At 34.9% G+C, this 27,150-nt stretch overlaps 3 protein-coding genes and 1 pseudogene across 4 annotated transcripts; 2 read left to right on the top strand and 2 right to left on the bottom strand.

Moving 5' to 3' along the window:
* Positions 1-525: 525 nt before the first annotated feature.
* LOC143553366 (mRNA cap guanine-N(7) methyltransferase 2-like) lies at positions 526-5,284 on the bottom strand (annotated as a pseudogene). Its single transcript, XR_013138823.1, has 11 exons — positions 5,168-5,284; positions 4,986-5,064; positions 2,693-2,787; positions 2,431-2,502; positions 2,236-2,345; positions 2,029-2,151; positions 1,848-1,940; positions 1,708-1,776; positions 1,514-1,602; positions 1,301-1,398; positions 526-690 (listed from the first exon to the last, which is right to left on the bottom strand). The product of XR_013138823.1 is annotated as an mRNA cap guanine-N(7) methyltransferase 2-like (transcript).
* Positions 5,285-9,573: 4,289 nt separating this feature from the next.
* LOC143553343 (large ribosomal subunit protein eL27-like) lies at positions 9,574-9,981 on the top strand. Its single transcript, XM_077043365.1, has one exon. It carries the CDS (start codon positions 9,574-9,576, stop codon positions 9,979-9,981), a length of 408 nt encoding a protein of 135 aa, XP_076899480.1.
* A 5,343-nt stretch (positions 9,982-15,324) lies between these two features.
* LOC143553364 (uncharacterized) lies at positions 15,325-19,681 on the bottom strand. The gene is made up of 3 exons (XM_077043382.1): positions 19,464-19,681; positions 16,132-17,610; positions 15,325-16,084 (listed from the first exon to the last, which is right to left on the bottom strand). Exons 1-3 carry the CDS (start codon positions 19,679-19,681, stop codon positions 15,325-15,327), a joined length of 2,457 nt encoding a protein of 818 aa, XP_076899497.1.
* A 1,685-nt stretch (positions 19,682-21,366) lies between these two features.
* LOC143553363 (serine/threonine-protein kinase 52-like) lies at positions 21,367-23,612 on the top strand. Its single transcript, XM_077043381.1, has 6 exons — positions 21,367-21,472; positions 21,555-21,673; positions 22,634-22,821; positions 22,912-23,086; positions 23,186-23,314; positions 23,397-23,612. The coding sequence occupies exons 1-6, from the start codon at positions 21,367-21,369 to the stop codon at positions 23,610-23,612; spliced, it is 933 nt and encodes a 310-aa protein (XP_076899496.1).
* Positions 23,613-27,150: the final 3,538 nt, after the last annotated feature.

The following is a 27,150-nucleotide window of genomic DNA, read 5'->3' as shown; positions in this document are numbered from 1 at the left end:
TGCAGCTTCTAACGTTGATCTAATTTAAATGCATATTCTCTCTATATTGTAGGACTTTTAGTATTCAATTTCATCAATATAGAAAAGCTATTCGGAACCACAGTGAAAGTTAGCTCGTGGATTAATAAGTTATCAAAAACTAAAACTGATTATCATTCCTTAACCGGTCCCCTCTGCAAAGTGTTCAAAGTTGGACGAGCAGATACTATTATGTCTTCATGGTTTCTGTTAACAAGAAATTGTTTAACAGACCTTCCATTGGATGCGCATTCGGTAATCCTTTTAAGTGTATATTTTCTTGTACATTAAACGCAAAACGACTGTCCGCTAACAGTAACAATCGATAACACACAATCTTAAGCTTCAAAGGGTTCGATAATTTATCAATAACAACGCGTTACAAGTTACAACTAACAGCTCTAGATAATAATTATTATTATACATTGAGTGGACCCAAAACAGAACACAAGGTTTAAAATGCAGTTAAAAGACGTAAAACGGCTACATTGGTTGAGTACCAGAAAGCGCAAGGAAGGTTATAGATTAGACAGCTTCTGAGAAACGTAAGTCTGGGGGTCCCGGACCTAAAATCCCTTTTTGTTCAGTTATTTTCCCGATGCAGAAAGTTGAATCACTATGCAATGGTCCAGTTTTGTCTTCATCCCTCCATGTGCTAGCTTGCCACTCCCTCTGCAGATTCAATTCAAGGGTCAATCAAAAAGTATAACACACAGGATTACAGGTTAAAACATACCAAACTCGATATCTGAATTCTGAAGCATATACCGATACAACCCCCTAAATCATTCAACAAATACACATTACTGTTGTAATAATATTTGTTTTCATATCATTAATAAATTGATTATACAAAATAAAGGCCGTATTTGAGAAATATAATACTTTCAATACATTTGTTTTGGTTGATGAGAATTGAATAAGCCACTTAGCAATTAGAGTAACAAATTAACGGAACTACAAACATTAGATTAAATAAAGCATTGTGAATCTAGTGACGAATGAATAAGTAAATTACATTCGTTGCTGTTAATATACTATATGCAAGAGTTAAAATTCAACAAGTCAGTAGAAATATCAAGTGTCAGTAAAAAAAGATGCAAACCTGCCGTTGATCATTTTTTATTGACTGTTTTAAAAAACAAGAAAACGGTACAAATATCGCTTAAAAGGCTGTGAAATGTGGATCGTACTAATGGGACTCAAACACGTAAGAGCATTATATGTAAAAACAACTAAAATTAGTGTGTACATCAATCATCATATGCTAATTAAAACCTGCCTCATCGATGATTTGGGTCCCTTCATGCAATAATGGGGTCATAAGCGGAGGGGCCACGTCGGGATCGGGCTTTTGAAATATGAATGTAGTATACAAGCCTGCAAAAAAAAAACAAAAACAAAAAAAGAAAGAATATTTTCATTTGATTCATGTAAGCAATTCTGGAGAACTTTTGTAAGGTGAAAACCGAAAAGAATGAAGCAGACACGCAACCTAGTACATCATAGAATTTTGGTAACAGCCTCCCTCTGGGGTCCACAAGACCATGACCGGCTTCTAGAAGCATCCCAGAAAACTGTGCTCTGATATCACAAAGAAAAATGAGAAGCCATCAACCTTTATAAACAGAGCACGTCATCGAACACGATATTTCAGAAAAACATATAAGATAATTATTAATTACACACCTGTTATCGTCATAAAATTCCAGCAAATTTTGTATCTCCACATATTCAAGTCCCGCTTCTCTGGCCAACCTGGAAACATGCTATAAGCATTAAATTGCAAAAACTACAATGAATCGTAACTTAAAAGTCAAAATCCCAACCTGATCAAGCTTGGAAAATGTACCAAGCAATGTGTTTCAGCAGAGGCGTCATTTGCAAACTTCAGCTGGTACTTTTTCCCAAAAAACGGAAACCTGTAATTTACCATACAATAAAAGATAAATTCAGATAGTCTTAATTTAATATTAAAAAAAATTATGACGGGTGGATGTTTTGTTGTACTTCTCTTCTTCAACTTCAAAAGTGATCATATAGTTTTCAGTTCGAATGCAATTAGGAACAACATTTGCCTTCATACCACCACTCCGGTTGTGATATGCTTCAACATTTTTCTGATACTTTGCCCTGCAATTTCATTCAGCAGCACATATTAATGCCCAATAAAGGCTACCAGTTATTTAACCTGATATAAAAAATATTGTAGCATACCATATAGTAGACGAGTCCAGAGTAATGCCCATAAGATAACCTCCAGGTTTCAATAAAGATGATACATTTTGCAGAAGTCTTCGTACTTTCTCCTCAGTTTAAAACCAGAACTGCAGTAGAACATTAAGTTAACATTGTTGCTGATTATATGAGAGATAATTGATATTATTATTAGCACAAACAATGAAGTCAGACCTGCAAATGTTGCATGCAACAAACTATATCAGCTGTATTTCCCTTGTCCCCTAAATTTGCTTCCAAGTTTTCCTGAATAATAAGTGAATAAGATGCATGGTCAGAAATACTTAAATGAGCTAAAAATATGCAGGTAGATACATATATAGTTATATACAATGCAATTAGATAAAGTTCTGAGTGTAACATTTTCTCAAAACCACACATTTATGAAAGACGTTTGAATTTATATAATAAACTATGAAAACTTTAAACGACTTACAATGCAGGGGTCAAGCTCATAAAAGTCAGAAGTGTAAGTCTTGCGTTGACTTTCCCATGCTTCTCGAACTTCTCTAACTCCGGATGATGCTTCATCTGCCAACATAAAGATCCCACTAATATTGTCAGACATAAAGCAAAGAAATTAACTTCTTCAAATGTACCAGATCACTCCAAATCCTCTAACAAAGAGAAATTGTAAGAAAAAAACAAGAAGGTAGATGTCAACAAAGAAAAATGTGAGCAATGCAATCAAGTAGAAAAATTTCATAGTTTCATGAGATAGTTTATTCACAAATGTGTCCATTACAGAACTACGCCACCTAGAAAGAATTAAAACTGTTCAAGAGAAGTTGACTATTGCTTCATTTAGAAACAACAACTTCGTTGTCTGTGTCAACATATACAAAACTATTATGTGATCCTAACTAAAGAGTATATGGAAGACTGTCTGAGCTGGAAATGAGGATCGTGTGGACTGTGGGGCTCTTGCATTTCAATAAAATTAACCAACCCTCATGTACAGTGCCATCAATTAGTCAATAGATTGTTAGGCTGTACTCTTTGTAATACTATGTTATCCATCAAGAAGTAATGAGAAAATAACTGACTTTCGGTCTCTCTTTCTCTATTCCTAGAAGTGTGTGTGTGTGTGTGTGTGTGTGTGCACGAGAGTATCTTACAGCTCCAGGGATTATTCAAATCGTAATCATACAAAGAATGACAAGGAAGCAAGACAAGGATGCATTATATTCTTCATCAACTTGTTCAGAGCTTAAGGAAATAGAGGTAAGGTTCATAGATGTTGTAAAAGACTAAAAAGGTATTTGGGATAAAACTGAATGCAGTAATCAACAGAAACATGTTCAGATTTCACAGAATACTAATTCAACTTCTAAGATGTGTGATCTCCTATCTCAAATCTCAACGCAGGTGTCCCAATCTAGCACATCCATCAGAGAGGAGAAGCTTTATAGCATGTCCTGAAAGACTATGGTGAGGATTTTAAATTATGAAGGTGTTTAAACCTAGGCTTAAAATCTTCATCAAGCTTATTTCCTTGTGTAATTGCAAGAATCTGCTCTCAAGTTAAAACAATCTAAATTCAAACCCAAAACACCCTGCTTCCAATATTCAGCAGCCCCTTACAAAAGTCAAAAACACCCCAACAGATTAAGAGATCGTTGCTTTTGATGCTATAAACACAGACTCTCAAAAGACTTCTGCAATCCGCTGCACAAACCCCAACAAAAGAGTTGTTGGGTTGTGAACTTGGTACGAGTGCAAATGCACTTTTTGGGAAACTACTTAAAAGAAATCAAGAAACGCACTGGCAATGTTCTTAAAGGGTCTGACTCGATGTTCATAACAGCAGGTGGTAGTAGCGGTGCAAGATCTAGTGTTGTTCCGGTAGCAACTAAAGCATCAAAAAAAGAGTCTAACGATGGTACAGCTATTCCAAAATTGGAATTAGAATATGTAGACGGACAAAAGGTTAAAGGGTGAACAAAAGAACGAAATGAAACCAAAAGAAATCAGAGTCCAGACATCAGTGGTGCTAATGAATCAGAAACCAAAAAAAATGTAATTTTAAAACTCAAAACTGTGGTGCAAGTTAACAAAAAAATGCAGAAGAAGATATCTGGTAGCTTTACACCTTAACACCTGCAACAAGCTTAGCTTAGCTACAGTTGAAAATACTGAGCCTTTAGATACATTAAAGATGCTCTAAAGGATGAATTCAACTACAGACCCAATCTCAAGTTTCTAAAACGAACGAGTGAAACACGTATGAATTCAGCATCAATTATTAAAACCAGTGTCTTAAAACCCGGTTTATACCGGCCGGTTGAAACGGTTATACCGGATTCCGATCATGCAAACGGTATGTAGAGCCCGGTATTTTTGGGCGGTTTTCTAAAGCATTGAACCGCTGGTTTTTCTGAACATACCGGTTTTGAGCCCAACAGATTTTTGGTATCTTTTGCATCCCATATTTTAAAAATGACTTTCAACCTAGCATATAAAATTGAAATGAGTAAACCAGTAAACGATGTCATAATCCTATTGCATATTTTTATTTTAAAACGAATTTTGTTTGCAAGAAAAGTGTGTTTGTATTTTTTTTTTTGTTATGGATCAGCTTTTGGATTATATTTTATTATGGTTTTATGTACATTTGGTTTATTTTTTGAGTTGAAATTGCATTTATATGAAATTACTGGGTAAACGAGTTGTACCATTTTATGAAAGCATCTTAAAGGTTAATAATATAATAGTTATATTGAAGTTACCAATTCCAATGAAGTGGCCGATTTGAGCTTCGTCCCAGCGGTCTTCATCCGGTACTCTTCCGCAATACAATTCACACACCTTAACAACCAACCAAAATCACATGAAATGATATTATTTTATTATATATATACGTATATGTAGTTTAACAAAAACACATACAGATGAAGGTGAGATTACGGACAGTGGCGTATGGGGAGACGAATATGTTAATTAGAGCAGTCTTGACGGCTTCGAGTAGTCGGTGGTGAGTTGAATCAGCAGCGTTCCTACTGTTACTGTTGGTGTGTGTAGGTATCATCTTCTTTCTTCTATTAAACCCTATATAGGTCTGGGAGGAGTGAACACGGACTTATCAATAATGCTCAAAGATTTTGCTGCTTAAGGGGGTGGGCTGTTCGCCCTGCTTTATATTTTTTTTATATTTTAGACTAGTTTATTATCTGCTAGATTTTATTCCCGTATTACAGGGTTGTTCACATTATTTATTTTTAATTTATTTATATATATATATATATATATTTGGATTTTAATTTTATTTATTGTAAGAAAGTTAATAATTAATATATTTAAGGTTTGATGATAAATGGTTTCAAAAATAAATAATACATTATAATCCGGTTTAAAAGCTATCAGGGTTTGATGATATCCATTACCCGTTTATTTTCTTTATTATTAAATTGTTTCTTAATTATAAATAGTATCTTTTTTTAATAAAATAGAATATTAATTTTTAGTATATCCCTATTTTATAGGATTTTCATATCAAATATTTTATGAGATTAATTTTTAATATAATGAGATGTTATAACCCGTTTAAGAGCTATCTAGGTTTGGTGAGACCTTTACCCGTGAATTCGGGTCAAATGCGTGAAAACCTTCATTTACAAATAAAGCAATCTGATGGCTTGAGAGAATGGTTGTTTTACCTTTTTTGTTTTTTAATATTTATTTTTTGAATTTTAATTTTCTTTATTGTAACGTTAATAATATACTTAGGGTTCGATAATGAAAGAGTTTCATAAATAAATGATATGTTATAACCCGTTTAAAAGCTATCTAGATTTGGTGACCCATGACCCGCTTATGCTTTTTACTATAAAATTATTTATTAATTATAAATAATATATTTTTCTTTTTAAATTGGATATTAAATTTTAGTATATCCCTATTTTATAGGATTTTCATATCAAATAATTGGTAAGATAATTTTTAATTTAATGAGACGTTATAACTCATTTAAGAGCTATCTGATTTTGGTAAGATTCATACCCATGAATTTGGGTTAAATAAATGAGATGCCTCCATTTAAAAATCAAGCAATCTGGTGGCTTCTATAAAAGGGGGGAGCGACCACATCGCGATACATAAGATTTTAGGGGTTTCGTTTATATATATTATAGATTATTTAATAAGTTATTTTTAAGTGTTTTGATTAGCTTATATTCTACAAGTTAATAATAAGTTGTTAAATCCATCAATTTTTAGTTTGTTAGAGTAATAAGTTACTTCAATAATTATTAATTTATCACAATTTGAGGGCAAATGAGTAACTTACACCCTTACACAATTAAGTTTCTTCAAATAAGCTAAAAAACCATCTTCAAATTTGCTTAAAAAGCTTATAAGCATAAGCTTAAAAAGCTAAACCAAACACCAAACTAAGCTTATTTTGTAAAAAAAAAAACTAAAAAAGCTATAAGCCTTGTTAAAAAAGCTAGGCTAAACACCCCCCTAAATTGGGGTATTATTTATTTAAATTATTACAAGTTTCGAGCTTGGGTTTAGATCGCTTGTGGTTTAACTAAAAAGTAAAAAATATTATGTTGTGTTACTGCTACGTAGTTCTAGTCCTTAAAAGAAAAGCATAACGGTTTAAACAATACAATAATTATTTAATATTTTTTATATGATTGTAACTTGGTAGATTGTCCTCGTGTTCAAAAACTTGCACGTAAGCCTTGGCAAACACAATCTCTTCTTTCAAAGTCCACTTCTTGCATCTCACTTCAGAAGACAGAAGGCGATTCCACATTTTTTGTGGGTTTTTTTCCCTTACCTTTTGTTTTCTTTTGGGTTGATGGAGTAGCTTTAACACTAAAGATAATGGGCTCCACTGATGATGTTTCGGTGCTTGACATAGCAAGAATATGGTGTTGTTGGCATTGTTGTTGAAACTGATGGAACATCATTTGTTGTTGAAGTTGTTGGAACATCATTTGTTGTTGTGAAGCCTGTTGCAACCATCCAGAAACTTGATGGAACCGTTGAAAACCGACATTATTGGTTGGTTTAGTTGTGTATGTGGAAATCCGAAGTTTGGAAGTGATATGTTTGGGGTTTCATCTACAATACCTTGATTCAACAACTGGGTATAGTTTAAGTTTTGGTTTGATTCATTTCTTTGTATGGTGAGTGGTGAGAGTGATATGTAAATTTGGCGAATATGATGAAACTTGGTGTATATATTTTTTTTCTTTGTGTATTCAACGAATAAATGGTTATTTTGTATCGAATAAAAAAGTTGGTAAACAATTACTTCTAAAGTAAATGAAGTTTTAAATAAGATGGTGAAAATAAGACGGTTGATAAAGAATTGATTGTAAAGTCAAAATCTTTAAAGATGTTTGTTGGTAAAGAACTGATTGTAAAGAATTGAATTGTAAATTAAATAAATTACATATGATCTATTGCATGACAATGAAGTTAATATTAAAAAAAAAGGAAATAGTTAACGAAAAATGCATAAGAACCAAAAAAGAGAGGCCCTTCCACTCGAGCATATATTATAATCAATCATACTATAATGTGCCTGAAAAGTTGGGCAAACTTCACATCATCACGGACTGAGGAATTTCAAGAGCCTTGGAGAAAGTCTTATAATAATACAAGTTTGATTTGCAACTTTTATTTCGATTTAGAAGAGGAGTAGAGAGGAGTAGCGTATTCAACTTGAGAAATCTCGTGACTTGTGTAATTTATTTCTTCTATTGTTTATGTCATGCAGTGACGGATCCAGGATTTTTTTCTAGTGGGTTCACTGTTTTTAGGTGCTCCGAATTCATAGGATCGGGCATAAAAATTTTCGGGTTAATTCAATGGTTTGGGTCAGGTAAAGTTAATCACATAATAAAAATACGATACAGTAATAAAAAAAATGACTCCATTAAAAAACAATGGATAATCCGCATGCCTTTGTCATTGGTGTAACTATACGAGTGGGCTAATGATCGCGTTTTTTCCTACGGTTAAAACTACGCTTAAATTTCATCTTAATTTCACAAGTTATAAATAGATAAAGTTTCATAAACATAAATGCAAATGCTACAATTGCATACACCTTTACACTTAGAACAACCATATTTGTTTAATTAGGCCACATCTAGATACATATATGAAGCATATGCATCGGCAAATAAATTATTAAACCAAGAATTTAGTCTTAAATATTTTTAAAAAAACAATGCATTAGCACAATTACACAGCACTGGAAAGCTAACATGGAGGCATGCGCAACAATACTTGACGGTACATGGCTTAGCCTTTGCTTGAATCTTGTAGTTAATGTATATAACCCTAAATATGTTTTGAATAAAATATATTAAAGAGCATATAGCAAGAGAGAATCAAACCCAGGTATCTCCAACTATAAAGTAAAGATTTAACCACTAGAGCATTAGTTTAATTTGTGTAATAGTTCACTCTATATTTTATATGTGGGTTAACTCCAGTCTTTTTATATGGACGTTCTACTAAAAATTCGAAACTCAGTGGGTTCCCGTGAATCCGGTGAACCCACTCTAGATCCGCCCATGATGTCATGGTTGTACAAATCAAATTATAAGCTAACAAAAATTCAAGGATTCGAATATACATAACCAAACCAACAACTATACTTTCTACTTGAAAGTTTACAAGAACCTGTAACCTTAGGTCAAATCAACCGAGTTGAATTACCAGTAGACTTTTGTCAAGCTAGTCATGAACATTTCAAGAGTTTACTATTAACGCCTTTTCTAAATTAAAGGTGAGTTATGATGATGCAATATTTTTTGACGATGCGTCATTTTCTGGAATGGCTTAGTAGTGCCAGAAAAAAAATAAGGAGAAAGCTAGGAGCGATAGCATACATTTCGATAGCTAAGAGTGTCTCCAACCAACAAGAGAAAGTTGAAAGTATTTAAATCCAATAACCCTAATTAAAAAGTTTTAGTTTCAGATGTACGACTAGGCGAGTATATGACTTTCATTAGTTAGACTCCTTGAACTAAATGAGTTTTATCTCACCGAATTACCGTTCATTCGGGCGAGTGTTCACGGGCGTTGGCCTTAGGTGAAGTTTTTTTCCGGATTAAAAGAGGAGTGTATTTAGTCAGTAATTCACTTGGAGGATTCGTTGAACGTTAAATTTAAAAAAAAAAATCAAATGAAACGGATAATGGGCTAACTAGCCTATTGGGCCTAACACCATACCCACCACCAGTCCACCACAACTACACTCTATAAACCCACTCATCCATACCCTAACACCACTTCGCTAAATCACAACCCCGGCGGCGGCAGACCAAACCCTGACCCTAACAACCAGAAATGGTGAAGTTCCTAAAACCTAACAAGGCAGTAGTCGTCCTCAACGGCCGTTTCGCCGGCCGTAAAGCCGTCATCGTGAAGCAATTCGATGACGGAACACGTGACCGTCCGTACGGCCACTGCCTCGTCGCCGGAATCTCCAAGTACCCGAAGAAGGTGATCCGTAAGGACTCTGCAAAGAAGACTGCGAAGAAGTCACGCGTCAAGGCGTTTATTAAGCTCGTGAATTATAATCATATTATGCCGACGAGGTATACGCTTGATGTGGATTTGAAGGATGTGGTTTCGGTTGATGCGTTGCAGTCACGGGATAAGAAGGTGAGTGCGTGTAAGGAGACGAAGAAGCGGTTTGAGGACCGGTTTAAGAGTGGGAAGAACCGGTGGTTTTTTTCTAAACTCCGGTTCTGAGGAGGAAACCGGTTGGTTGGATTGTTTGTCAGGTTTTGGTTTATTTGTTTTGGGGTTTTGAGTTGTTTAAAGACTGATTATTAATGTTAGTTTACTACTTTACTTTTAATATTTTGGATTGGATTTTGTTTTGTTTTATATCAATTTGCTTTCTGAATTGTTAGTTTATGTTTGCTTTAATTTTGCTTGATATGATTTTATATCATAGGATTAGGTTTCTGGTTGTTGAATGATTTATCGGTTGCACAACTTAACTAATAGATTCTAATAGTGTAATACTAGATCTTAATTGATGCGTAATGTTACTCGGTACTCGATTCTGATCTCAATTGATTTAAGTACGGCTGTCCACGAGTCGATTCTGAGCTTTTTGAACAGTCTTATTTGTATGGTTGTCCATGAGTCAAGCCCGAGTTGAGCTTGGGTGGTTGGTTTTGAGCTTGAGTTTGAAATTAAAAGAGGCGGCTCATCTTTGCTCGAGCTTGATTTTAAAGTTAAACGAGCCTAAGATTAAGTTAGTGAGCCGAGCCGAGCCATGATTCGAGCCGAGCTTGGGTCGATTTTAGTGTGGTTATATAAATGATTTAACTTAGCTTAGGTTATTTCAAATCAAGTTTTTTTAGCCAGTTTTATTTGAGCTTTTATCAAACTAGCCCCTAATTTTGAGATGTGAGCTTTTTGAATAGTCTTATTTGGAAGACTATAAATGAGGTTAAACTATCCTAACACTTGTTTCTTATCAATGGACAAGCTTTTATTTTAGTAGCGGGTGTCATATATGTGGTTTATGGTCTTTTATGCTGCGAGTTTGAGTTTGACGGGTACTTGTGTTGTGAGCTCACACTTGATGAGGTTCCATGATGCAAAGTTGCAAACTCTGCTATAATTTTGTTTATCATGGAACCTCAACTCTCAACTATTATGATGCCACCTTTCTTATAGGTCTTGATATCGTTAGGCCACATGCCTTTTGGTAAGAATTGTTATCTGGCACAAATGTTGTGAACGGATTAAACGGGTTGAAAACGGATTAAATGGGCCACAAATGTTGCAGGCAAATAGTAATTAAGTTGCAAGCGAGTTAAATGGGTTGTAAACCACTAAACGGGTTAGTGGGTTGAACTTCGAAATTATATATATCTTACTATAGATCAACATAAACGCAATGCATTTATCTGGTGGTTTAGGCTTCAACTTGATTATTTTCATGTTAAATTCGTGTTTTGTTTCACGTTGTGTATGAATTTTTAAGCCCTAATAATATCTTTCTAATTAAATTATATAAATGTTTATAAATTAACTTTAAACATACTATCTTTATATTTAAATAAACAACATAATGACCAACCTTATGTGCATGAAAAAGCTAACAAGTCGCCTAAATTACCAATGAATCCTAATTCGTTTAAATGATTAATATGTGAAGAAACAATTACCATACGCAAGCTTGCTCCATACATATAATTCATGGGGATGTGTTTAATAACTAAGTAAAACATAGCATTGTTAGCCTCGTCAGTGGCGGAGGTACAACATGGTCACCGGGTTCGTCCGAACCCAGTCTTTTTTCGGTTTTGTATATAACCTATAGTATCAAATTAACGAGCGAACCCATTCATTTTCTACAGATGAACCCAGTAAAATATGTGAAAGAAGTAGAAAAAAAAACGTATACTTGCTGTGTTTTAGATTTGCAGATGATGTAAGTGTGTTTTGGATTTGAAGGTACTGTGAAAAAGAAGAAGAAAGGTGGGTGTGGGTGTCCTCCTTCCAGAATCTCTATGTAGGAATAATTGTGTTTGGGCTTCTTCTAAGCCCAACATAATTACATAACATTTTTAAACATCCCTTTCAATTATTTAATATAAATAGAGTTTTCCGAAAAAACCTGCTAGTGGAGGAAGACCTTCGAGGGATAAGAGACAGAGGGCAAAAGAGAGAGCCAAAAAAGGATCTTTCGTGTATAATCCTGCATAATCTCGAACAGTTCCGGTACGTAGACCAAATAAGACAATGCAAGCAAAAATTCCTAGATTCATGGAGATATAGAACATCATATAAGTTATCATGCTTGCATATCCACCATTTGAGTCTCCAACAATTATTTCAATAATTACATATCCGATTTGCCCTATGGACGAATATGTAAGCAAATTTAGAAGTGACATTGCCCCATACGAGTTATTAATGCATTATATAGTTTTATTAATGGTCAGAGTTTGAATTATTAAACCTTTTCTAGAATTTGAAATTTGTTTCTTTTTTCAAGCAACATTTCATAAGAAGGAGAAAGTGTGGTGTGTGTAAATTGTGTAGCGATGGGTATGGAAGAGCCAGGAGATAAAAGTGAAAAACAAGAAGGTATGTTATCACAATAGTTTGATTGTGTTTATATATCCATGTTGTTTTTACTTATGATATGGTGATTTGTTACAGGTGAAGTGAGCAAGATTGATGTTAATCAAGATCCAAATCAAGGGGTTAATTTGGTGGCAAATTATCTTGTTTCAAAGCAAGCTGATTGACATTGTGTAATGTTTCGTTTATTTTTTTGTACTAAAAAAGGATGAAAATTGTATCTTATTTTCATTTACTTATTTAGTGTTGAAGATCTACATAAAAAATTTTGAAGCTTCCACAGTTGATTATAGAGAACCATGTGAGACGAATTTTTGCATGAAACATGTTAGCTTAAAAAATCGAAATAAACAAAGAAATTGAAAGTGCTTTATTGATAACGATCACAAAGGAAATTGAAAATTTAAGCACTCGCGATTTATATAAACCCCAATTCCCAATTGAACTTAACGAGCAAGCAACAACCTCAAGTTTGAACAAGGCACAAGTAGTCTCATGTTTTTTATCTAGTCACTTTTAGCTAAAGTTTAAGCACTCGCTTATAACGTCTATAAGAAATAACAACCAACCCCTCTAATGTTTTTGAACTACAACTACGCATGAGCTTTGTCATGTATGAGTGAAGTAACCAATGTATGAAGGAATTAATTATGATTTTTACCACTCAAATATCTAAGAATCCACTTACACATTCCCAATGATTTTTACCTAGATTAGCAAATTAAATACCTGCTCACAATGTTGACATCATAACCAATGTCAAGTCTAATGCAGGCCATAAAGTACATTAAGGGACTGTTTGGAAGATGTCTGAGTGTCTGAATTGTTTAGTTCATGGTGTTTTGCTGAGTAAAAGACCTCCTCTTAATGGCTCCATTCATCTTTTATTCGCTCAGATACAAAACATCGCTGAATGAGAATGAGACCAAATTAACCCTAACCTAATACAACGCTTCTTTTACTCTCATGATGCGTGTACAACCAAGAGAGGGAAAAATAAGAGAAACTTGAGAGAGAGAGAGAGAGAGAGAGAGAGAATTTTCTATTTTTTCATAACCTTCCCAAATTCTGTTACAGCTATAAAACGTAAACGAAAAGCAACAATTGAACAATGACACAATGGCTCTTGAAGTTACAGAAATAACAATCAAGTCCTTATGAAAACAGAAAATGACTAAAAACATTCATTACATAACAAAGCCTTCCCCATAGCTTTCTTGCCCTCAAGAAAGGTATTCAAACTCAGGAAATCTCAACTTCAAGTCATCCAGGAACTCCCATGTTGCATCCTGTACAGTTTGATTTTGCCATTGAACAAGGATCTTCATAGCAGCTCGGTGACCTCGCTTTACCAACTTCCTGTCAAGGATAGCTAACGGTTGCAAACAGAAACGGGAGTCCTTAGGAATTGGGATCACCTTAGAAGGAGGCCCGTTAGCAGCTTTTAACAGTGAAACATGAAAAGTAGCATGAATCAAAACATCATCTGGAAGATCCAAACGATAAGCAACAGCCCCTATTTTTTCCAAAATCAAAAAAGGTCCAAAATACTTCGGTGCCAATTTAGAATGCTTCACCATACGCAAAGTATTTTGCATATAAGGTTGCAACCTGAGATAAACCCAAGAACCTACTGCAAAAACTCTTTCAGAATGTCTCTTATTAGCTTGTTGCTTCATTCGATTCTGAGCTTTCAAAAGAGAAGACCTGAGCACTTGAATAGTTGATTCTCTATCCCTCGTAAACAAATCCACCTCAGTCACAATAGCATCCTTAGCAACATAAGGAACATGGAAAGGCGGAACCAATCCATATAATGCCTCATAAGGAGTCATAGAAATTGAAGTGTGATAAGAAGTATTATACCACCATTGGGCTAAAGGCAACCATTTTACCCAAGTATGAGGTCTCTCCATGACCATGCACCTCAAATACCCTTCTAAACAACGATTCACTACCTCAGTTTGATCGTCGGTTTGAGGATGAAAAGCAGTAGACATAGTCAAGTCAACCCCCTGTAGAACCATAAATTCTTTCCAGAAACTGCTCAAGAAAATACTATCTCGATCCGACACTATGGTAACCTGGCAACCATGATGTTTATACACATTATCAAGGAAAGCTTGTGCTACTATGGCTGCTGAAAATGGGTGGCAAAGAGAAATGAAATGACTATACTTTGTTAACCTATCTACCACCACAAAAATAGTGTCTTTTCCCATAGCTTTTGGTAGCCCCCCAATGAAATCCATAGAGATATCAGAAAAAATAGACTTAGGGACGGGCAGAGGCTGCAAAAGACCAGGAGTAGCCACATTCTCTCCCTTTGCTCTTTTACTCACATCACAACTCCTAAGAATATTCCTTACAGATTTAGAAATACCTTTCCAATAAAACATACTTTTTATTCTTTGTTTTGTAGCATGAATGCCTGAATGGCCACCCATTGGAGAACCATGGCATAATGTCACTACATCGTCCCTTAAGGTGCCAAAATTCCCTACCACCACCCTATCTTTCCAGGTTAACAACGTTCCATTCCACTTAAAATGACCTGTCAGCTGCCCTTCTTGTAATTGCTGCCAGATTGCAGCAACTTCAGGATCTTTGCCCCAACTCTCTTGGATCCTTACCATCAAAGAAGGTTCAAACGAAGAGACTGTTAGTGTGAACAGAGATATACCAGATACCCTGGACAAAGCATCTGCAGCCACATTACTATTGCCCTGCTTATATTCAATAACATAATCATAGCCCATCAGTTTAGCTAACCACGTGTGTTGCAAAGGTGTGGTAACTTTTTGTCCTAACAAATATTTCAAACTTTGTTGATCCGTTCGAATAGTAAACTTGGCAATGATTAGATAATAATGCCACTGTTTGACAGCCATCAATATGGCTAACAGCTCCTTCTCATAAACTGAAGAGTTGGCTGCTTAGGAGATAACGCCTTGCTAATGAAAGCAATAGGATGTGTTTCTTGCATCAACACGGCCCCCAAACCCATTGCTGAAGCATCTGTTTCAATGACGAATGATTTAGTATGATCTGGAAGGCTAACACAGGAGCTGAAGATAAAGCTAGTTTGAGAGATTCAAATGCATGCTGTGCTTGAGGATTCCAGCCAAATGCATCCTTTTTCAATAAAACTGATAAAGGCTTTGCTATAACACCAAATGAACGAATGAAGCGCCTATAATACCACGCTAAGCCTAAAAACCCTCTTAGTTGCTTGAGAGTGGTAGGAAATGGCCAATTTTTTACGGCTTCAATTATAACTGGATCAATGCTTACTCCCTCACTAGAAATTATGTGGCCCAAATACTTTACAGCTGAACCACCAAATGTGCACTTAGACTGTTTAACATACAATTGATGATCCCTTAATAATGTGAACACCATTTGCAGATCTGTTAAGTGTTGTTGCTGGTTCTTACTATACACAAGAATGTCATCAAAAAACACTAACACGCACTTCCTGAGTAGTGGCTTAAACACATGGTTCATAAGGGCCTGGAAGGTAGCTGGTGCATTGGTAAGCCCAAAGGGCATCACTAAAAATTCATAGTGCCCCTCGTGAGTTCTAAAGGCTGTTTTAGGAATATCACTCGGGCACATCCTAACCTGATGATAGTCGGACCTCAAGTCCAACTTAGAAAACACTGTAGCTTGACCCAATTCATCCAATAACTCCTCTATTAAAGGTATAGGAAATTTATTTTTGATGGTTGCATCATTAAGTTTTCTGTAATCCATACACATCCTCCACTGTCCATTTTTTTCTTTACTAACACAACTGGTGCAGCAAAATCACTGCAACTTTCCCGAATTATCCCTGATTCCATCAACTCTCTGGTCATTTTTTCAATAATATCCTTTTGAACCATTGGGTATCTGTAAGGTTTTTGATTGATAGGTTCACTACCCTCCTTTAAAAAAATCTTATGGTCAAAAACTCTAGGGGGTGGCAAAGTCTTAGGAGTTTGAAAAACATCATCATACTCCTGCAACAATTGCTGTAGTGAAACAATAGTTTCACTATGAAGAATCTGAGATTCATAGTGACTCTCATTATCAATTGCAGCTAGTTGTAAACTAAACAACTGAGATGACATTACACAAGATTGTTTCTGCAAAAGAGTATCCATCTTCTCTAAAGAACAAACTGAAACCTTATTATTCTCTACCCCCTTTAATTCACAAACGGTTCCGTCTATGGTAAAACTCATAATCATATTCTTAAAATTCCATAAAATGTCATTCAAATGCATCAGCCATTGTACTTCTAAAATCATATCATAATTTTGCAAAGGAATAAGGAATACCTCAGCTGTGAACCACTTACCATTCATACACCATTGGAAGTGAGAGAAAACTTGACTGCAGACCATTTGCTTACCATCAGCCACACTAATAGTCAAAGGCTTAACATCCTTTACTACACACTGTAATTTTTTAGCCACTCTAATATCCACAAAGTTGTGAGTGGAACCAGAGTCTATTAGAATATACAAGCGTCTAGTCCCAACACTACCCTGTACCTTCATGGTAGAGTAAGAGTGTAATCCAAGAAGGGCATTAATTGAAATTACAGGTTCATGTTCTTCTTGTAACTCATCTGCCATAAATCCTTCATCATCCACTTCAATCAAATATAATTGGTTTCTAGCACACTTATGACCAGGCACAAACTTCTCAGTACACCAGAAGCATTCTCCCTTAGACCTCTTTAATTCTAGTTCCTTACTAGATAGTCGTTTTGGATTAATATTAACAGAACTAAGTGGAGCAAGAGCTGGTAATGCTTTCCTAACAGGTGGAGCAGGTAAGAGAGGCAGTTTATGTGCATTAGTAGGAGGCAATACCTTAGCCGGTTCGTTATAACTCCGGGAGTAAAACGTAGATCCCTTAGAATTATAGGAACTCTGTGTCAACCGCAATCTAGCGTTGTTGACGTTTTGCGTCCTTGCCAGCCTATACGCCTCGTGAAGAGTTCTAGGTTTGAACAACTTCACCGGTCCTTTCACCTCTTCCTTTAATCCTTTGAGAAATAGACTAGCAGCCTGTGACTCTGTGATACTCACCTTATTAAGCAGTCTATTGAACTTATTACAGCATTCATTCAGCTCATCAGTATGAGCTATTGAAGCAATTTCTTCCATAGCATCTTCGAACATGTCAGGGGAGAAACGATTAGTGATTGCATCGAACCATGAACACTTATAATTGAAAAGTGAAAGTGTTGGTTCAAAAATATAATTAACAAGCCAACTGCAATGAATTGAAATGATGTTATCAATTACAATAAAAAGATAGATTGTCCAAAGAAAGTAGGCGAGGCTACAAATTTAAACCCCAGACTTCATGATGTATGTAGCTCAATCCTTATGCTGATATTGACATATGACATCCAAATTTAGTTGCTTGAGAATTATGCTCTATTCAACTACTTAAATTAGAAAATTTCACATGCCAATATGCTCATGTTGTTTAACTGCCAAGTCAATTTCATAAATTACAAAGACATTTATATATTGCTAGGTCAATTTTTATATATACTCAAGTTCGGTCAGAGTTGGGCAGTTTATCTTTTAGTGTTTGTTGTTTATGACTTGAATATTTTGTTTTAATTTATGAGTTTGTATGATGACAGTATGTGTTGAGCCTCTTTAATATAGAAATTTAACCAAAATTTGTAGTGATGGCCGTAGGCTCTGAGTTTGTAGTGAATATTTTGTTTTTTATTATGTGGTGTAACAATGCAAAAGGTTTGAGGTTGGTGAAGTAATTGATCAAAGCTAATATAGATATTCAACCAAAATTAATGATTGTCTTTTTTTATATACAATTAGCCCTTTTGTTTATGATTAAAATCTTAGAATCAATAAACTAGCTAATTTTGGTGTCAATGATGATTTAATGCAGGTTAACAAGAAAAGAGGTTAAGAGACAAGGAAACATAAAGGCGTGTAATTATTGAGACGACTTATGTTTTTAGTTGTAATAAAATGGGTGTTATGTTTGTCCGTATATAGCTTAAGTCGTGTTTGATGTTTAGGAGTTTTGCCTACTTATGGGTGTGTTGTTAAATTGTTTGTGTTAGTGTTATGTTGAACTATTTTTAAGATGTATTTGGGTTGATTATTATAAAAGTTTGTTTAACATGTATTTGGGTTGATTATAATTGAAGTTTATTTTAGGATGTATTTTGGTTGGTTATAATGAAAGTTTGGTTATTTAATATAAATATTATGCGCTCTGACTATTTCAGAGGGGTAAAATAGCCATTCTGCAAAGCCATTCAGAGGCCCAACCAAACAACACTTACTGGTTCAGCATTTACTGGCTCAGAGCCTCTTAGTCATTCAGACTTCTTAATGGTTTAGCACTTGCCAAACAGCCCCTACGCTCCCAACTGCATTAGAGCATTCTCGACAGTTTTTCTATTTCTATCTCTATAATTACACTATAAATCATTACATTTTCTCTCTCATATACAATTAAATAATACTTTTTTGCATCTTTATCATTATCTTTTTTCTATCCTCCATTCACAACCACTATCACATATATTAGAAAATAAACAGAGGGTGAATAACGTTCCTCCAAATTTACTCATCTCTTTAAAATTTTCTCTCTTCTCCACTCACAACCACTTACAACTCTCTAAAAAATTTAGAGATTTCTTTTTCATAATTATAGAGGAGCTGCTGTAAATGCTCTTAGCATCAGAAACATTTTCCATCTAATCAACTTTCTCCTCAAAATGTCTTAGGACAATCGTCATGACTTGAAAGCTTAAAATGAGCTACCATTGAAGTTTTTACAAGATTGTAGCCTCCTATACCATAATTATGGAACACCTTTTTCAAATATGAACTATGAGAAAGCTTCAATTGCCTTAGACTTTTGTCTCATCCATACCTAAAATCTTTCTAGCCTCACCAAATTCTTTCATATCAAACTCCAACATTAATGATCTCATTGTAGTCAATCCCAGCTCTTTGAGTGAAATCTTTGGCCACCAATCTTGCTTGATACCTAAGACTTTCCTCAACTTATACACTTTTAACTTGTAGATTCATTTACAAGATACCAGCTTCTGATCTTTAGGCTTATCTAACAATTCCCAAGTATAATTCTTTTGAAGTGATTCCATTTCTTCATCCATGGCTTGACACCACTTAACTGTATTAACTGAGCTAAAGGGTTTTTCATATGTCATAGATTCACGTTCACTTTCATTTTCTGCAGCCACGATAAAAGCCACTACCGATATCTCGTCAATATCCCTATACCTCAAAAGGAGGTATAATGTTTCTTCTTGTCCTATCTCTTGCATAACTAGGAATTTTCTGTAATACCAGGATTACCTCTAGAAGGCTCAACCTCAGATTCAGTTTTAGGCTCCACCTTAATTTGAACCCCCTTAATAGTTATGAAACTTCAACAATTCTTAGTGACCGTAGTAAAAGTTGTGTTTCAAAAAGGTGGTTAAGTTAACCATTGTAAAAAGATATGTCATTTTATTCAAATCACTTTAAATAGTGCAGGTATGCACCCGCCTTAACATCGAGCGGGGCAAGTCAACCCACAAGATATAGACAAGAGGCTTGAAATCAGGATGTCATGAAAACGCAAAGCCAAAACCTATGCACGTGGCGCATATCACATATGCTCACGCATCACATGCCCACGCATATCACATCTGCGCATGAAACATCTGCGCGTGAGAATAAAGAGAAAACCTCGCGCATCCCCAGGATAGGCGCATATCACACATGCACACAATCAACCACGTCCTTATCCAAATCAGGATAAGGACAACCATGATTGTGCTCATCAGACAACCTTCCAGAAGGTATCCTTTAAGGAATAAAGAATATGCTGATGTTGACAGCTGCCAATGAAGGGTGGACAACTCAGCAAAGCCCATGTGCTACCACGTGATTGCACATGGGTCAGGTGAAATACCTTGGTCAGAGAATAATCAATGAAAAAGCACCAGGTGTCCTAGGGACACGTGGCGCGAAGCAATAGGAGGAGGCCAAAAAGGCCCTAATTGGGTCTGAGCCCAATCATTGGAAACCCTAATACTATAAATACCACACCACCTCCACAGTGGGGGGTAAGCAAGAAAATATATTCTAAGTCCTTACTCACTTTCACATTCTTATCATCTTCTCCTACAATATCTTATTCTCACACCGGAGGGTTACCCCTAAGAGGACCCCTCTGTCCCTTTCTGAGGGGTAAGTTCACGGTGCTGCTCATTTTGTAGGTGGAAGAACTCATATTCCGGAAAACCATCGGTGATACAGCACACTCATACCCGAGGAACGTTGATCGTATATAAGTAAGTCGATCCACGCTTCTTCAAATAGTAACTATTTATAACGGTTCATTCTTAGCTGTTTTAAATGAGTTTTATTTATAGCGCTTTGTGAGACATATTATTTGGAGCGTTTTCCAAGTTCTTGTGGTATATAACCACTTTAAATTTAAACAGCTTTAAAAAGTTTTTTTATTACTAATATGAATTATAACGTACTATATATAGAATTTGGTTTCACTCTCATAAACCGGAATCAATTTATGTAATATAACCATTTGTATGCAAAATCGAATTACACTCTTCTTTTTTTATGACCCAAGTTTTTTAAAGTAGTGAAAGTTAGTAGTTATTAAGCATTGAGATTATATACTTATATGTTAATTATTACTTAATAATTAATTCATTGTCGATTCAAAATTAAAATTAAATAATAGCCCTTTAGTCGGACTAGATTAAAAGTTTAAAACTAAAACTAAAATTTGGATTGGACTACACGTGACACGTCAAAATAAAAGAAATAAAATCAAATCCAAGATACCCCAAATTTAGGCGATAAACTAGATATGCATGGTGATTTACTGATTTTATGTATATATATGTACTTAGCTTATAATTTAAACCCTCACTTCAGTTCTTGATTAGATTACAACGTACGCTCATTAAACTACTTCTACTTCTTCATTCACGCGATCATGGAAGAAACTATCGATCCTCTTAAACTTGTTCTTGGCAAAGCTATCGGTCGTGGGTCTTTCGGCGTGGTTCACAAGGGTTCATACGATGGTCAAATAGTGGCAGGTACGTATTTGTTATATATATTATTGTAAATTTTATGTTATGTATTTTTAAGGTTTTGATTGTTTTTTTTTTGTTCTTTTAGCGAAAATTCTTGATTTCGGCAACACGCGGGTTACAGAAGCCTTAATGGAGTGCATGAAGAATGACTTTGTGAAAGAAGCTTGTTTATGGCAAAATCTTGATCATCCTAATGTGACTAAGGTGTGTATGATCTCTTACGTTCTATATGCATGATATATCATAATTATGAAACCTATATTTGCATGTAGGGTTTTCAAACTGCCCAAACCCAATTAACCCGACCCGACACAAACCCAAATATGCTAATTAGTGTCGGGTTAGATAGGGTCAAAAAGTGTCAATTGGGTTATTCGGGCTAACCCGAATTAATATTAGGTCGGGTTTCAGGTTTGTTTTTTTTTTTAAAAAAAAAACAGGTTTCCGGCTAATACTGTTAATAGTTAAACTTAATTAAGAATCCCAACCTACATGTGTGCATTGCATCTATAAATTACACATCAGTACCATTGCCACTTCTGTGTGTATGCTTCTCTTTATTTATTTTGTATATAAACTTAGAACATGAAACTTATAACATGTGTTTAGGTAAGATATAATGCATGTCGAAATTCCATATGCAAATTTTAATAAAATTTTTGTTGAAACATTGGTTGCTAGTTGTAACAACAAAATGAATACATTTCTTAGCCAAGGCCAACAAATATAAGTGATATGAATTCCCAAAACTTGACTGGCTCCAGATAGGTTATAAAGAAAGCCTGGAAAAACAACATAAAATAGTGAATTGTTTTCAAGTTGAAAAATCATAACATTTAAGAAGTATGTGTGTTTTACTCAGGTAAAATATTTACATATATTATTGGTGGGAAAGCATGATCTGAACATTCGCAATCACTATATATTCCCTTAAAAATATAGAGTATCCCGCAAAGCAACAAACAGCCCCGATTAATCCAAACCCGACAAACCTGAACCTTAACAGGGTTGGGACGCGGTAATTAGTTTTTTTTATTAACAAAACCGGACTACCCGGCCTGATTAACCCAAAACATGAACAGGTTAACCCGATTAAGACCCCTACTAGCATGCACATATACAACTAAATGATTACTTATCATCTAATCAATATGTAATATTTAGATGATTGGAACGACCATGTTCGTGAAAAATTCAGGCTACAAGAACCAGAAATGCAAAACCGAAAGTAACTTTTGCATTGTATCCGAGTTTGTAAAAGGAGGCTCACTAAGATCTTACTTGTGTAAGAACCATAACAAGAAGCTGCCCATGAAAGCCGTTATTCTGTTTGCCCTTGATATTGCAAAAGGGTATGTAATTTGCACATTAATTCTTAAATCTTTAACTTAAATTTTCATGAATGAAACACTAATGAACATCTTCATTTCAATTGATTTTAGGTTGAGTTACCTTCACTCAAAGAAAATAATTCAACGTGATGTGAAGCCGGAAAATATACTCGTCGACAATCAAAAGAACATGAAACTCGCTGATTTTGGGGAGTCGGTTTACGAGCCACTAGACTTATTCTTCATGAGTGGTGAAATCGGGACTCGAGGTTATATGGCTCCTGAGGTATGATTTTTTTTCCATAGCCTTACATCTTACATTTTACTCAAACCTTTATATATTAGTGACTACTCGTATATAAATATGTGTGGTGATTTTTTATAGGTTGTAAGCAGAAAACCCTATGGACATAAATGTGATATGTATAGCTTTGGGATATGCTTATGGGAGATATATTGTTGCGACATGGCGTACACATATGATTTAGACAACATCCCAGCAGATATTTACAATGTATGTATATTAACTTTGGTACCATTCATGTCTTGTGTAGAATTTGATAATGAAATAAACTAATGTCTTATTGTAATTACAGGAAATGAGGCCGAGCATACCCATTAATTGTCCAAGATCGCTAGCTCAATTAATAGAACGGTGTTGGGACACAGATCCGAAGAAGAGACCCGAAATGAAGGATGTGGTCATCGAGTTGGAAGAAATCATAAAAACTGAAGGATGGCAAACATCGTCTAAAGGTCATAATGGCGCTTACGGTTGCTTTGGGTTCTTCAGCACAAATAGAGATAAGTAGCTTTCGTTTATATACGCAACAACGTTAAAAGTAGGATTGTTCTCTTGTTGTATAAAGTATACGATTTCTTTGTTTTGATGATACAATGAAACATGCATGTTTTTTTAAACTTTATATATGATTATGTTACTAATAGTGATACATTTGTAGTAGTCTAAATACATTAGTCTTAAACGGGAAAGTTAAAATGCAAAGGGAGATAAAAATAAGAAGTGTGAGAAGGATTTATGGCCACACCAAAAACCCCTAAACAAATTCAAAAAAAAATAATAATAATAAAAATCCTAAATCAAAACATAAATAAAAAACGGAAAAAAAAAACCAAAATGTTTCCCTTGTCATTCTCGTCCCGCCACCCCTAAAAAAAACAAACACAATGCGGAGAAAAATGACACAATGCCGAAAATGAACAAATAATGATAAACAAAAAAGACACAAGAGATCGCAAAATATAGCACAATGCCGAACAAGATATGACACAATGTTGAGTAATATAACACAATGCAAGAAAACAAAGACACAATGATCATTTTCATTCAAGAAAAAAAAGACACAATCAATGACGAAATAAACACAAAATATAATTATAAACAAAAAGACACAATGATCATTTTCACTCAACATTATGTCTTTTTCAAGGCGTTTTTTTTTTTTGAGAACGAGAAAGACGGTAGAAAAATTTTTGTGTTTTTACATTTTTCGTTTTTTATATTAACATTTGAGTTATGATTTTTTTATTAATTTTTCATTAATTTTTTGGGTTTTTTTTATTTGCTAAAAGTCGTTCTTATCTTTCTCTATCTTTGTTCCCATGGTAGAATAACTAGACCGACTCTTAAACTTCTCATTTTTTTGTTATTATTATCTTTTAAGTACAAAAGGTAAAAACATGTCCTAGTCTTGTCTTACTTAAGGTTGTTCAAGAGCTGAGCCAAACCGAGTGAAGGCTTGCTCGTTTACAACCGAACCGAACTGCTGAAAGTCGAACAGAGCAAAAAACGAATCAAGCCAAAATCGAACCGAGCATTTTTCGATCGAACATCGAGCGATTTTGAGCATTTTTTATTTCATTTTCACTTTAAAATTTTCAATTAGAAATAAGTTTGAAGGCTGTAAATAATGCATTTTGTAAAAAAATTAGTAGTTTTTAGACAAACATATAACAGGTTGTAAATTTTTAGGAGAAAAAAGTTTAAAGTAAGATATAATAAACATGTAAACAAACTTTTAGTATTCTGAAAACTTGAACCGAACTAATATAACTATAAAATTAACGGAATAGAAAAAATTTAAAAGGGTTTAAAAATCATATACTTATATTTTATGTGTGTTTTCTATGTATTTATATATTTATTTATATATAATTATATATAAAATAAATTAAAAATATTCGAGCCGAGCCGAACCAAACCGAGCAGACCATTGCTCGTTGCTTGGCTCGTTTACAAACCGAACCGAGCAGAGCGGCTCGTTTACAACCGAGCGAAAAAATGAGCGAACATTTTTCGAGCGAGTTCGAGCGTTGAGCGGTTTGGATGGCCCTAGTCTTACTAAAAACACATAAAAACGGGCCAAGCCCACGAATACCGCCCTAAGTCCACCACGTTAGCTTTGAAAACGATTTCAATAAGTTATTTTCACAAACCTAACAGTCTAACACATGTCGGTTCATAAACTCCCATCTCCACAGGCCCAAACAAACCCGGCCCATAACCCGAGCGTGTAAACACCTCTGCTTTCTGCAACGTACACCACGTTTCACCATTTATATCTACATCCATCTCCCACGCGCCACACACACCGGATAACCCCACGCGCTTCAACGACCTCCATAAGTTGACCAAAATCAATCTACACATTTACATAACATTACACCAATGGCGGACAAAGACGTGTCATCCAAGCCGACGAATCCGTTCACCTCGCTCTTATCGCAGTTCACGCAAGTAATTAGTAACCTCCGTTTGCCGTTTCTGCCGCCGCCGAAGAAAGACGTGGCCGTGAAGGTTGAGACGGAGAAGAAGGCCGTGGTTCGCGGCGGCGAAGTGACGGAGGTTACGAAGTCCACGACGGTTACGTTTCCGGACGCTAATAAGAAGAGCGTTGTTCCGTTGAAGCTTGAATCGGAAGGAGCTGAGCAGGAAACGAATCCTGTTGTACTCTGGCAGGTATACGTGTATATTATATAATTATATAATAATATAATTATATAATTATATATCGTTTTGATGATATGTATAGCAATGTGTTTGATTTGTTGTGTTGAGTTTGAATGTCACGAGTTCGCGTTAGGTTTTATTCAATTTACGAAGTATATAGTTATATACGCCTGGTTTTTTAAATAATTAGTGTATAAATTGGTTTGAATTAGTCGAAACTCGTTAGGTTTGGCATTTGATAACTGTTTGTTCTCTGGCAGGTATACCTATATATATGTATAGTTCTGTATCGTTGTGATTTGTGTAGCTATGTGTTTGATTTGTTGTGTTATTCAATTTACGAAATATGTACGCCTGGTTTTTTAAATAATTAGTGTATAAATTGGTTTGAATTATACACTAATAAATAGTTAGTGTATAAATTGATTAGTGTAGCTATGTGTTTGATTTGTTGCGTGGAGTTTGAATGCCTGTTAAGTTGTTTAGAGTCTCGAGTTCTGGTTAGGTTTGTTGAAATGAGGAAGTGTTCAGGTGTGGTTTTTAAATAATTAGTGTGTGAATTGGTTTGAAATTGAATTAGTTTAAGCATGTTGTTTATATCGTTGTGGTTTCTGTATCTATATGTGTGTGATTTGTTAATGTCTGTGAAGTTATTTACGATCTCGAGTTTCGTTAGGTTTTATTGTATTAGTGTAAACTCGTTAGATATGGATATTAGGTATGCGTGTATCTATATTGTTGTGATTTATGTAGATGTATGTTTGATTTGTTGTGTTGATATTGAATGTCTCGAGTTCTCGTTAGGTTTTAGTGAAATTTGGAAGTATCTGCGCATGATTTTTCATATAATTAGTGTATGAATTGGTTTGAATTAGGCTAAGCTTGTTAGGTATGCTTCTGGTGACTGTTTGTGTGATTGAACTGAATGAAGTGTGGTAGAAGGAATTTTAGGGATTTTGATAATGTGTTGACATTTAAGAGAGTGGAACGGTGTTAATTTCATTGAAATTAGTTACGGTGAAATCTGGACCGAGTATGTCATGGCTGGTGGAAATGGTTGCAGTCAGTTGATTTTTTGTTTTAGGTCTTGTTATGCTTCCAGTAGCAATTGCTAGGCGAATTAAGCCCAGATGTATTAAATTTGAATGTCTGTTAAGTTATTTACAATCTTGTTATCGAGCGTTGTTAAATTTTCTCTCATTCGATTTATTTAAGTCACGAAGTTTATACGCATGATTTTTCATGTAATCAGTGTATAAAAATGGTCTGAATTACTCTAAACTCTAATGTCTGGCCATTGGTGATTGTTTATCTAATTGAACTGAATTTGATTTGTGGTTCAATGTTGATAAGCTGTAATAGAAGAAATTTTAGGGATT

Source organism: Bidens hawaiensis, unplaced genomic scaffold, assembly GCF_021521415.1.
Source record: "Bidens hawaiensis isolate Kalapana, Puna unplaced genomic scaffold, B.hawaiensis_p1.1 tig00017168_1, whole genome shotgun sequence".
NCBI lineage: Eukaryota > Viridiplantae > Streptophyta > Magnoliopsida > Asterales > Asteraceae > Bidens > Bidens hawaiensis.
The sequence above is the reverse complement of the archived record's forward strand: the minus strand, read 5'-3'. Positions and strand labels throughout refer to the sequence as shown.

Excerpts from the sequence above, each read along its gene's own strand:
- LOC143553343 (XM_077043365.1), top strand. The coding sequence starts at position 9,574 with ATGGTGAAGTTCCTAAAACCTAACAAGGCAGTAGTCGTCCTCAACGGC.
- LOC143553364 (XM_077043382.1), bottom strand. The coding sequence starts at position 19,681 with ATGCAAGAGATAGGACAAGAAGAAACATTATACCTCCTTTTGAGGTAT. Across the intron at positions 17,611-19,463 it reads AAGAATTATACTTGGGAATT|TTGGCTTGTTAATTATATTT; the intron begins GTTAGATAAGCC and ends AATTCATTGCAG. Across the intron at positions 16,085-16,131 it reads GATTTTGCTGCACCAGTTGT|AAAACTTAATGATGCAACCA; the intron begins GTTAGTAAAGAA and ends TATGGATTACAG.
- LOC143553363 (XM_077043381.1), top strand. The coding sequence starts at position 21,367 with ATGGAAGAAACTATCGATCCTCTTAAACTTGTTCTTGGCAAAGCTATC. Across the intron at positions 23,087-23,185 it reads GAGGTTATATGGCTCCTGAG|GTTGTAAGCAGAAAACCCTA; the intron begins GTATGATTTTTT and ends GATTTTTTATAG. Across the intron at positions 23,315-23,396 it reads TCCCAGCAGATATTTACAAT|GAAATGAGGCCGAGCATACC; the intron begins GTATGTATATTA and ends TTGTAATTACAG.